The sequence below is a fragment of the Sapajus apella genome, unplaced genomic scaffold (genome assembly GCF_009761245.1).
Source record: "Sapajus apella isolate SASKATOON/1434 unplaced genomic scaffold, GSC_monkey_1.0 scaffold18, whole genome shotgun sequence".
NCBI classification, from domain to species: Eukaryota; Metazoa; Chordata; class Mammalia; order Primates; family Cebidae; genus Sapajus; species Sapajus apella.
The window spans coordinates 27946658-27960560 of NW_022436958.1; the positions used below are offsets into that span (position 1 = coordinate 27946658).

Genomic DNA, 13903 nt, shown 5'->3' on the forward strand with positions numbered 1-13903 from the left:
GTGGATCACAAGGTCAGGAGTTCGAGAACAGCCTAGTCAACATGGTGAAATCCCATCTCTATTAAAGATACAAAAAATTAGCCCATCGTGGTGGTGTGTGCCTGTAACCCCAGCTACTTGGGAGGCTGAGGCAGGAGAGTCACTTGAACCCAGGAGGTGGAGGTTGCAGTGAGCCAAGATTGCGCCATTGCACTCCAGCCTGGGCAACACGGTGAGATTCTGTCTCAAAAAAAAGAAAATAAAAGAAAAGAAAATACACAGTCAAGGGGCAACGAAAGAAAAAGAATGAAAAAACAGTGAATCATGCCTACGAGATCTAGAAAATAGGCTTATAAGGGAAAATCTAAGAGCTATTATCTTTAAAGAAGAGGTACTACCCAGGTGGGCCCAAAATCCAAAGACAAGTGTTGTTATAAGAGACACACAGAGAGAAAGGGAGAAGACCATGTGAATACAAAGTCAGAGACTGGAATTAATCAAGCCATGGGACATCTAAAGTCATAACTAACCAAGACAGAAAATCCTAACAAAAATTTAAAAGATCAAATAACAAGAATGGAAAAGAAGAAGTCAAATAAATAATGGGTGTACATTTCTAGTATGAAAAAAGATGAGTTTGCAGATTAAACCGAAGGGATAATAACAGAAAACATCCCAAACCTAGAGAGAGTTATCAATATCCAAGAACAAAAACATTATAAACATCAAGTAGATTTAAACCAAAGAGGACAACTTCAAGACATTTAATAATCAAAATTCCAAAGGACAAGGATTTAAAAAAGGATCCTAAAACAGCAAGAGGGAAAAAAACCAATGATATACAGTGGAGTTCCACTATACATGACAGACTTTTCAGCAGAAGCTTTATAGCCCAAGACAGAGTATAACATATTTAAAGTGCTGAAGGAAAACACTTTTACCCTAGAATGGTATATCCCGAGGAAATATGCTTCAAACATGAAGGAGAAATGAAGATATTCCAAGACAAGCAAAAACTAAGGGATTTCATGAATACCTGGCCTGTCCTATGAGAAATGCTAAAGGGAATACTTCAATCAGAAAGAAAAGGATGTTAATAAGCAATAAGAAATCATCTGAAGACACAAAACTCACTAGTCATAGTAAATACACTTAAAATACAGAAGGTTATAACACTGTGATGTGGTGTGTAAACTTATCTTTTTCTTTTTTTTTTTGAGACAGAGTTTCGCTCTTGTTACCCAGGCTGGAGTGCAATGGCGCGATCTCGGCTCACCGCAACCTCCGCCTCCTGGGTTCAGGCAATTCTCCTGCCTCAGCCTCCTGAGTAGCTGGGATTACAGGCACGCGCCACCATGCCCAGCTAGTTTTTTGTATTTTTAGTAGAGACAGGGTTTCACCGTGTTGACCAGGATGGTCTCGATCTCTTGACCTCGTGATCCACCCGCCTCGGCCTCCCAAAGTGCTGGGATTACAGGCATGAGCCACCGCGCCCGACTGTGTGTAAACTTATCATAAGCAGAAAGAATAAAAGATGAGCCAGGCATGGTTGCTCACAGCTATAATCCCATCACTTTGTGAAGCTGAGGCAGGAGGATTGATGAGCCGAGGCATCCAAGAAGTCATTTAGATGCTTCATCCTCAACAAAACATATCCCGAACTAAGATTGCTATTTGTCTTCTAAGAGAATTACCTTCTAGCAATTATTCTATTCCTATTTTTTTTTTATTATTTCTTACTCTTCTTTTATCTTTAAGAACATTTTAACTGCTTCCTCTTCTTTGATATCAATCAGCCACCCAAATCTGGCCTTTTGCTATTTAATCTGTGGCCATTCCTTTATTCTCCTCTCCATTGCTTGTTCTAGGTTAGACTCCATCACTTCCACCTGGATTAATGAAATGATCATCTAGTTAGCATCTGTGCCTATAACCAATTCTTTCTGTCTCTCTCTACTTCTCTCTCTCTTTCCCTCCCACTCCTCCCTCTCTGCCTCCTTTGCCTTTTCCCTTCAATCTCTTTTTCTGTTTTTCAGTCTCTCTCTCCTTGATCTTTTAAACTCCCTGTGACAAAACTAATCTCAAGATACGCTTTTGGTCATTTCACTCCCTTGTTCAAACTTTTCAATGGCTTTCTATAGTGGGTTGAATAGTATCCCCCCAAAAGATATGCCTATGCCCTAATGCCAGGAGATTGTAAATGTAACCTTAATTCAGAAAAAATGGTCACTGAAGATATAATTAAGTTAAGGATCTTGAGATGAGATTATTCTAGATTATCCAAGTGGGCTCAAAATCCAATGACAAGTGTTATAAGAGACACACAGAGATAAAGGGAGAAGACCATGTGAATACAAAGTCAGAGACTGGAATTAATCAAGCCACGGGACATCTGAAGTCATAACTAGCCAAGACAGAAAATCCTAACAAAAATTTAAAAGATCAAATAACAAGAATGGAAAAGAAGAAGTCAAATAAATAATGGATGTACATTTCTAGTATGAAAAAAAGATGAGTTTGCAGACTGAATGTGCATACTGAGAAGCAAAATTTTGCAGACTATATTTCAACACACCTAGAAATATGGCAGGGAAATTACTGTACACCAATGTTTATAAGAATCTTTGAAAAATTGCTAGAGAGCAATGACACTTTAACCCATAAAGAAGCAATGGTGCTGCCATCGACAACTACAGATGCACGAAAATAGAATCACAATAACCTCCCATAAAAAGTCTCAAAATAGTTTTTACTTGAAAGACATCAATGCATTGCATAAAATGTCAACACTTACATGCCAAAGACTGTATAACATAACGGACACAGATTAGACACAGAAACCAGGCAGCAGAATACACATGCATGTTTTAAGTGATAATGTACATGCATATGGACTTCTGCAAATATATATTTATGTAACTGTTACATAGGTAAATACATAGCATGTAGATAAACCTATCTATTCATCCCTGATGACAACATCTTAACTTCCTCTAGTAATTTACAATGTAGGTAAGGAGACAAAATAACACCATACAAAATAACTAAAGACCAGTAAAGGAATAGGAGGTGGGACTAACTTGCAGCTCCCACTCTGACGGGCAGAACAATGTGAGGAGATTCACATCGTGAACTTTTGCAGGAACATACACAGAAAGCTGAGATAATCCACAGACCCTCCGAAGGAAGTGGATTGCTGCTGCAGGGCCCCTAGAAGACAGCCAAAAAATTGTGAGTACCCAAAGTGTGAAAGGGGGATTGTCTATCCCTGAACGCACACCCTCACTGGGGAACCTGAAGGTCCAGATCAAAGGAGAAGGATTTGACATTACCTAGAGCAGAGGCAAATTTAGAGTTGAGCGAAATACAGGGGTAGAAAAAGCAGCAGGAAAGACCTGTGAGCACTCTCGGTCCCCAGGAAAGCCTTTTCTGACTGTCTCACAGGGGTCCTTGGAGAGAGCTGCCAGAGGAACTTTGAAAAGACCACAGAGAGAAGGAAGCTTCCAGCTGAACTTTGCAACAATTTCAACCACGTCAGAGTTTCCTAGACAGAACCTGGGGATGGGGGTGAATCAGGAGTGCAGAAACAGTACAGAAGCTGCAGCAGGCAGGCATAGGGGTGCAAAACCTGAAAGCCCTGCTTGCTTTCTCAACTGGGAGGCTGGTAGTCTGGGTAAGATATTAGCCCTGTTCACCTGCTGCCTGGAAATGATGGTCAGTACTGATGGTCAGGCATGGTGGGAGCAAGAATGAACTTTAGGGCTGCATGGGAGCTAGGTGAGGCCTGTAACTGCCAGCTTTCCACCAGTATCCTGGTGACCTGCATCATGCAGCAGAGGCAGTCATAATCCCCCCTGGGAACATAGCTCCACTGGCCTGAGAACTACACTTCCATCCCCCACAGTGGCCACAGCAAGTTCTGCCCAAGGAGAGTCTAAGCTCAGACATGCCTAACCCTGCCTCACCTGATAGTCTTTCTCTACCTGTCCTGGTATGCAAAGACAAAGGACATAATCTTTTGGGAGCTCAAGGGCCCCAATCCACCACCTGATCCTCCCTGTGCTACTGCAGTTGATGTGCTCTTGACAGCACCAACTCCTGGCTGGAGGCCAGCCAACAGGAAACTAGCACAATACACAAAACAACAACTAAGGACCCTCACAGAGTCCACTTCACTCCCCTGCCACCTTAACTGGAGCAGGTGCTGGTATTCATGACTGAGAGACCTTAAGATGGCTCATATCACAGGACTCTCTGAAGACACTCTTTAGTACCAGCCCAGGGCATAGTAGCTCCACTGGGTGGCTAGATCCAAAAGAGATACAATCACTGCAGTTTGGCTCTCAGGAAACCACATCCCTAGGGGAAGAGGGAGAGGACCACATTAAGGTAGCACCTCGTGGGACAAAAGAACCTGAACAGCAGCCCTTTAGCCCCAAATCTTCCTTCTGACACAGTATACACAAATGAGAAGGAACCAGAAAAACAATGCTGGTAATATGAGAAAACAAGGTTATCTTATGCCCCTAAAAGATCACAATAGCTCACTAGAAATGGATCTAAACCAAGAAGAAATCTCCTGAGAGAAAAAGAATTTAGAAGATTGATTATTAAGCTCATCAAGAAAGCATCAGAGAAAGGTGAAGTCCAACTTAATGAGAGAGAGAGAGAGAAAGAAAGAAAGGAAAAGAAAGAAAGAGAGAGAAAGAAGGGAAGAAAGGAAAAACATGATACAAGATATGAAGGAAAAAATCTTCAGTGAAATAGCATGAATAAAAAACAATCACAACTTCTGAAAATGAGGAACACACTTAGAGAAATGCAAAATGCTCTGGAAAGTTTCAACAATAGAATCAAACAAATAGAAGAAAGAATTTCAGGGCTCAAAGTCAACTCTTTCAACTTAATCCAACAAAGAAAAAAGAATTTAAGAGATTAACAAAGCCTCCGAGAAGTCTGAGATTACGTTACATGACCAAACCTAAGAACTGGTGTTCCCAAGGGGAAAAAAAAAGAAATCTAAAAGTATGGAAAATATATTTGAGGGAATAATCAAAGAAAATTTCCCTGGCCTTGCTAGAGATCTAGACGTCTAAATACAAGAAGCTCAAAGAACACCTGGGAAATTCATTGCAAAACTATCATCACCTAGGTGAACAGTCGCCAGGTTATCCAAAGTCAAGTCAAAGGAAAAAATCCTAAGAGCTATGAGGAAAAAGCATCAGGTAACCTATAAGAGAAAACCTACCAGATTAACAGCAGATTTCCCAGCAGAAACACTATAGGCTAGAAGGGATTGGGGCCCTATCTTTAGTTTCCTTAAGCAAAATAATTATCAGCCAAAAATTTTGTATCTAGTGAAGCTATGCTTCATAAATGAAGGAAAGATGTAGCCTTTTTCAGACAAACAAGTGCTGAAAAAATTCGTTACTACCAAGCCAGCACTACAAGAGCTGCTAAAAGGAGCTATAAATCTTGAAACAAATCCTCAAAATAGACCAAAATAGAACCTCATTAAAGAATAAATCTTAGCATTTTGGGAAGCTGATGTGGGTGGATCACTTGAGGGCAGGGTTTCAATATCAACCTGGCTAACATGGTGAAACACTGACTCTACTAAGTATAAATAAATTAGCCTGGCATGGTGGTGCTTGCCTATAATCTCAGCTACTCAGGAGACTGAGGTAGAAGAATCACTTGAACCTGGGAGGTGGAGGTTGCATGAGCCAAGATGGTGCCCCTGCACTCCAGCCTGGGTGAGAAAGCAATACTCCATCTGTATTGTCTGTTTTCATGCTGCTGATTGACATACCTAGGACTGGGCAACTTACAAAAGAAAAAATGTTTAATGGACTCACAGTTCCTAATAGCTGGGGAGGACTCACAATCATAGCAGAAGGTGAAAGGCATGTCTCACATGGCAGTAGACAAGAGAACTTGTGCAGGGAAATTCCCCTTTATAAAACTATCATATCTTGTGAGACTTATTAAATATCACAAGAATAGCATGAGAATGACCTGCCCCCATTATTCAATTATCTCCCACTAGTTTTCACACACAGCACGTGGGAATTATGACACTACATTTTAAGATGAGATTTGGGTGAGGACACAGCCAAATCATATCACCATAAAAAAAAAAAAAAGAATAAATCTCACAGCTCACAGGACCTATAAAACAAAAACACAATGAAACAAGAAACAAGGTATTCAGGCAACAAATAGCACAATGAATAGAATAGTACCTCAGTACCTCACATCTCAATACTAACATTGTCTGTAAATAGCCTAAATGTTCCACTTAAAGAATGGAAGAATAAATAAGAATTCACCAACCAAGTATCTGTTTTCTTCAAGAGACTCCCGTAACACTTAACACACTTAAGGACTCACATAAACTTAAGGTAAAGGGGTGGAAAAAACATTTAATGCAAATGGACACCAAAAGATAGCAGGAATAGCTATTCTTATGCCAGACAAAACAGACTTTAAAGCAACAGCAGTTAAAAAAGACAAAGAGGGACATTACATGACGATAAAGGGAATTGTCCAGTAGGAAAATATCACAATCCTAAATATATATGCACCTAATCCTGGAGCTTCCAAATTTGTAAAACAATTCTACTAGACATAAAGAAATGAGATAGACAGCAACACAATACTAGTGGGGATTTTAATATTCCATTAACAGCACTAGGCAGGTCATTAAGACAGAAGGTCAACAAAGAAGCAATGGATTTAAACCATATCTTAAAACAAATTGACTTAACAGATATTTACAGAACATTCTACCCAACAACTGCATAATATACATTCTATTCATCAGCACATGGAACATTCTCCGAGATAAGACCATATGACAGGCCACAAAACAAGTCTCAATAAATTTTTTAAAAACTGAAATTATTTCAAGTACCCTCTCAGAACACAGTACAATAAAACTGGAAATCAACTCCAAAAGGAAACCTCAAAATCGTGCAAATACATGGAAATATTAGGTCAACAATGAAATCAAGATGTAAATTTAAAAAAATTATTTGAACTGAACAATAATAGTGACACAACCTATCAATACATCTGGGATACAGCAAAGGCAATGCTAAGAGGAAAGTTCATAGCCTTAAAAGCCTACATCAAAAAGTCTAAAATAGCACAAATAAGCAATCTAAGGTCACACCTCAAGGAACTAGAGAAACAAGAACAAACCAAACCCACACTCAGCAGGAGAAAAGAAATAACAAAATCAGAGCAGAATTAAATGAAATTGAAACAAATAAAACAATACAAAAGATAAATGAAACAAAAAGCTGGTTCTTTGTAAAGATAAATAAAATTGATTGACCATTAATCAAGATTAACCAATAAAAGAAGCAAGAGGATCCAAATAAGCTCAGTTAAAAATGAAACAGAAAATATAACAACCAATACCAGAGAAATACAAAATATCATTCGAGGTTACTATGAACACCTTTATGCACATAAACTATAAAACCTAGAGAAGGTGTATAAATTTCTGGAAAGATACAACCCTCCTAGATTAAAGCAGGTAGACACAGAAATTCCGAACAAGCCAATAACAAGCAGTAAGATTGAAATGATAATAAAAGAAATTACCAACTAAAAAAAGTCCAGGACCAGACAGAATCACACCTAAATTCTATCAGCCATTCAAAGAAGTATTGGTACCAATCCTGTTGACATTATTCCACAAGATAAAGAAAGAGGGAATCATCCCTAAATCATTCTATGAAGCCAGTATTACCCTAATACCAAAACCAGGAAAGGACATAACAAGAAAAGAAAACTACAGACCAATATCCCTGAAGAACATAGATGCAAAAATCCTTAACAAATACTAGCTAACCAAATCCAACAGCATGTTGAAAAGATAATCTACCATGATCAAGTGGGTTTTATATCAGAGATGGAGGGATAATTTAATATAGGTAAGTCAATAAATGTGATACACCACATAAACAGAATTAAAAACAAACTCACATGATCATCGCAATAGATCCAGAAAAAGCATTAGGCAAAAATCCAGTAACCTTTATGATTAAAAATCTCAGCAATGGTGGGGTGCTGTGGCTCATGCCTATAATCCTAGCACTTTGGGAGACTGAGGTGGGTGGAACACGAGGTCAGGAGATCGAGACCATCCTGGCCAATATGGGGAAACCCCATCGCTACTAAAAAATTAGCTGGGCGTGGTGGCACATACCTGTAGTCCCAGCTACTCAGGAGGCTGAGGCAGAGGAATCACTTGAACCCAGGAGTCAGAGGTTGCAGTGAGCCAGGATCATGCCACTGCACTCCAGCTTGGTCACAGAGCAAAACTCCATCTCAAAAAAGGAAAAAAAAAAAAAAAAAAACACCAAAAAAATAAAACTCAGCAAAATCAGCATAGAAGTGACATACCTTAAAGTAATAAAAGCCATATATGACAAATCCACAGCCAACATTATACAGAATGGGGAAAGGCTGAAAGCATCCCCTCCAAGAACTGAAACAAGAAAAGGATGCTCATTCTCACCAGTTCTATTCAACATAGTACTGGAAGTCCTAGCCAGAGCAATCAGACAAGAAAAAGAAATAAAGCACATCTAAACTAGTAAAGAGGAAGTCAAACTGTTATTGTTTACTGATGATCTAATCGTATACCTAGAAAACCCTAATGATTCCCCCAAAAAACTCTTAGAACTGATAAATGAATTAAGAAAAGTTTCAGGATACAAAATTAATGTACACAAATCAGTTGATTTGTTATACACAAAAAGTGACCAAGCAGAGAATCAAATCAAGAACTCAACCCCTTTTGCAGTAGCTGTAAAATAAAATAAAATACTTAGGAATATACCTAAACAAGGAGGTGAAAGAAGTCTACCAAAAAAATTACAAAACATTGCTGAATGAAATCATAGATGACACAAACAAATGGAAACACAGTCCATGCTCATGGATAGGTAGAATCAATATTGTGAAAATGACCATACTGCCAAAGGAAATTTATAAATTCAATGCAATTCTCATCAAAATACCATCATCATTCTTCACAGAACTAGAAAAAACAATACTAAAATTTATATGGAACCAAAAAAGAGCCTGCATAGCCAAAGCAAGACTAAGCAAACAGAACAAACCTGGAGGCATCACTTTACCTGACTTCAAATTATAGTATAAGGCCATAGTCACCAAAACAGCAAGGTATTGGTATAAAAATAGGCACATAGGCAAATGTAACAGAATAGATAACACAGAAATAAAGCCAGATACTTACAGCCAGCTGGTCTTTGACAAAGCAAACCAAAAAAATGGAAAAAAGGACACCCCAGTCAACAAATGGTGCTGGGATAATTGAGAAGTCACATGCAGAAGAATGAAACTGGATCCTTCTCTCTGATGTTATACAAAAATCAACTCAAGATAGATCAAAGGCTTAACTCTATGACCTGAAACCACAAAAGGTTCTAAGATAACATCCAAAAAATCCCTTCTAGATATTGGTTTAGGCAAAGACTTCTGGACTAAGAACCCAAAAACAAATGAAACAAAAACAAAGATAAATAGATGGAACTTAATTAAACTAAAAAGCTTCTGCACAGCAAAAGAAACAATCAGCAGAATAAACAGACAACCCACAGATTATGAGAAAATATTTGCAATGTATACATGTGACAAAAGACTAATATACAGACTCTACAATGAACTCAAACAAAGTAGCAAGAATAAAACAAACAATCCTGTCAAAAATTAGGCTAAGGACATGAATAGACAATTCTCAAAAGAAGATATACAAATGGCCAACAAACATATGAAAAAAATACTCAACGTCACTAATGATCAAGGGAATGCAAATCAAAATCACAGTGTGATGCCACCTTACTCCTACAAGAATGGCCATAACAACAACAAAAAAAAATCAAACAATAATAGATGTTGGTGTGGATGTGGTGAAAAGAGAACACTTTTATGCTGTTGGTGGGAATGTAAACTAGTACAACCCCTATGGAAAACAATGTGGAGATTCCTTAAAGAACTAAAGTAGAACTACCTTTTGATCCAGCAATCCCACTACTGGGTATCTTCCTAGAGGTTCATTACATGAAAAAGATACTTGTACATGCATGTTTATAGCAGCACAATTCACAACTGCAAAAATATGGAACTAGCCCAAATGTCCGTCAGTCGAGTGAATAAAGAAATTGTGATAGATAGATAGATAGATAGATAGATAGATATCATGGAATAGTACTCAGCCATAAAAAGGAATGAAATAATGGCATTCCCAGAAACCTGGATGGAACTGGAGACCATTATTCTAAGTGAAGTAACTCAGGAATGGAAAACCAAAAATTCGTGTGTTCTCACCCATAAGTGGGAGCTAAGCTATGAGAATGCAAAGGAATAAGAATGATAGAATGGACTTTGGGGACTCCGGGAAAGGATGGTAGGGGAGTGAAGGATAAAAGACCACACAATGAGTACAGTGTACTCTGCTCAGGTGATGGGTGCACCAAACTCTCACAAGTCACCACTAAAGAACTTATTCATGTAACCAAATACAACCTATTCCTTAAAAACCTATTCAAATAAATCCATCAATCAATAATAAAAGAGCAAAAAGTGACCCAGATGAGTCCTTTTATTAACTATTTTATTATTAACTGTTCTGTTGATGTTGATCAACAGGAGTTCAGAAGTAGATAAGATTAGCAGCATGATCTGAGGAAAAAAAGAAAAGGTATATACTATATTGGGCTGCAAACTCTGTAGCCAAGGAGTGAATTCAGAGTGAGGAAAAAGTAGTAATACATGTTGTGCTGAAATAAGAGCACCCAGACTCCATCAAAGATATTATGATGAAACCAGTGTGAGAAGTAAAGCCGAGTAATTAGTGTTCAAACAGGTCAGGGCAAATGTTTTAAATCAAAAAAATTAAGACCAACCTTTAACATCAAGTAATAAAGTAATAAATACAACAAAGCAAACATGTTTTAACTTACAGCTAATATGTCATTTATAACACATCATGGATACTTCAATTTACCTTTGATGTCCCTTTAGTAGAAAAATATAAGCCAGACCTTCTTAGAAAAAAGTAAACTTTTTTCCAAGACTTCTTTCCCTGTTCCTTCGCATGTAAGAAGCCATGAATTTCAGGATATGTACTTGAACTGAGAAACATCTGAAAGAAAATTTATATATTTTCATACTATGATTGAATCAATGATATGGTCACCTTATATTAATCATGTTAAAATTTTAAATATAAACATGTAAAAGTCAAACAGGATCATAACATACAACATTACAGTAATTACTGTGTGTGTATACTGCACGTGCTTTGATAGTCCTTGGTGTATCTCTCTTTCTCTCCATCTCTCTCCCTCTCTCTCTTTCTGTCTCCGCGTGTGTGTATACACACATACATAAAACAGAAAATAAATCAGTCTTTCAAAAACCTGAGACTCTTCAAGTGAAAATGAATTCACAAAATATACATTCTAAGTGATAGTACTTAGTTATATAACTACCAAAATTATAAGCTAATTGAATGTCCATTCAAAAGGTTGGAAGTCATCTACAGAGTTAAGTCCTGATACACTTTTCATCCTTTTCCACAGTTATCCCTGAGATTACAGGTTTGCCTATTAACCTCATTATGGTATAAGTAAGACCACAATCCTGACTTCTATTGTGAAGCAGGAAGTTGAGCCATGTTCACCTCCTTGAGAAGAGTAAAGCAAACAAAACTATTGTTTCTTTGTCATCTACAGTTCTTAGTTGTGGGTGGATGTGGCAGGTCATGTTTTCCGAAGAGGACTGTAACAATGTTTTCCATCCCACATCCTCTTTTGCAATGTCGCCTTGCCACTGAGCCACAAAATGATGGAGTCTTTCTCTGCCCCCTTGAATGCAAGCAAGCCTGTCATTGCTTTGACCCATAGAATATAGTGGAAGTGGCCCTTTGCTAGTTCTAGGTATAGTCCCTAATTAGCCTGGTGCTTTTCGTCACTTGACCTTTGGAAGCCAGCTGTCACGTAAGAAATGTGACTACACTGAGACCATTGCAGGTAAGAAACCCAATGCAACTGGAAAAGCCCTACAGGATGAGACACCATGAGACAGGCAGAGACAGAAAGAGAGAGATAGAGAGAGAGAGAGAGAGAAAGTTGGGGGACAGGGAGAGAGAGAGACACCAAGCAGTATCAAAAAACACGCAGTCAAAAAGCTCTTAGAAGGGGACCCTCAGTCCCCAGCACTGAGTCAATATGCCTCAGAGATTACCCACCCAGCTAAACACTTCCTAGATGCCTGTCCCACAAAATTGTTGGCAAAATGTAAATGGGTACTTTAAACCATAAAGGCTTGGAATAGTTTGTTATGTGGTAATAATTAACTGAGACAGTGGGCATGTGTTAGTCAAGAAAATGAGAATGAAAAGGAATAGCTCAACTGAGTGGTTGTGCTCAGCATCCTTAATAAGACAGTGGAAATGCATTAGTGTCTCATTAAAAAAAAAAGAAAAGAAAAGAAAAGAAAAATCCCTCTGAATAAACAAATGGGAAAAAATTGAAAGTAAGGGAATTTATTAACGAAAATAATGTAACACATTTTAAAAGGCTACTCAAGGAAATACTGATAGTAGATATTTATGTTTTTTAAAGTAAATTACTAAGAGAAATTTAATTTAATGAGCCACAGATATTAATTAATTGACATGCAAAACAGGCAAGTAGGTTTTTTAGTTTGAGTGCTTTCCAAGTTATTAAACCAAACCAATTAAATTTTAAAAAGAGAGTCATAGAGGTCACATTAGAAAAAGAAGAAACCTTTTAAAAAGTGGAAACATTGCCTCAGTGGAGAGAAGAGGTCAGGGGCACATGCAGGACTATCTGATTCCAAAGCCTATGATTTTTCTTGTTTTTATAATTTAACATTAAAGCAATAGAACTGTGCTATAGGAAGACTTGCAAAAGGAGGTGGAATAAAAACTCCATCCCACCACTGTGTTGTAATACAGTGGTGAAGCATTCAGAGGGCTGAGATCTAAAAGTCCTGGGGCACAGCTGCTGCTGCCATTTACCTAACATTTTGACGGGGTGTCTCTGTAAAAACCCAGCAGTACAGAAGCAGCTTTTAGAAAAATCTCTGGAGACTAATCATGTTTCAAAAATATTCTGAAGCACAAAAATGAAATATAACCTATTAAAAATCCCACAGAAAACAAATCCATGATAGACATGCCAACCTAATATTGTTAAGGTCAAGCAATATTGGAAATAATAAAAGTTGTCTTCATTAAAGATCAGGGAATACTAAGTGGGTTTGGGGATGCATGGGGCTTAGCTCAAACAGTAACCATTATAAAGACATTGCTCAACATTAACCTGTGAAAAACAACTGTAGCGCTTCTGATGTAAAGCTACAAACCTATCAAAAATTAAAGAAAATAACTGAAATCATTCATTTATTGTAACAACAATGTCTTTGAAAATAACAATTTCAAGCCAGTGCCAGTGTGGAAGAAATGAGTCTGATAGATACAAAATTAAGGAGATTTTTCATTAGATAACTAGTATTCTTAATTCAGCCAAGAATATTGCACAATTCTATGCAAGAATTTCCATCACAGCTATTACAAATGCTATGTATACATTTGCATTCTGTATCTTTTATATCCTTTCATTTATTTTCTAAATATTTTATTACAAATAGGATTGAGGGTATTTATTATGAAAGCTAGTACTAAGTATCTATTGGTAAAATATCTATATTTGATGAAGAATTTTGATTTTTCTAAAAACTAACAGAATCTTTACACACATCACAGAACAAAATTGCAAATTTCCTTTTAAGACACACATTTTAAAATATGTAAAATCCTTTAACAATTGGCTAAACCTAGGAGGAAAAATATTGT

The 13903-nt window shown here is 37.5% G+C and overlaps 1 protein-coding gene across 3 annotated transcripts in view; it reads right to left on the reverse strand.

Annotated features, from left to right (window-relative positions):
* The window catches only part of GRB14 (growth factor receptor bound protein 14), a 125165-nt gene that overhangs the window by 20861 nt on the left and 90401 nt on the right, over nt 1-13903 (reverse strand). For all 3 annotated transcript variants that reach the window (XM_032286577.1, XM_032286578.1, XM_032286579.1), the window contains one exon: nt 11027-11164. In XM_032286577.1, coding sequence (XP_032142468.1) covers nt 11027-11164 — 138 coding nt within the window. The remainder of the gene's footprint in view (nt 1-11026; nt 11165-13903) is intronic.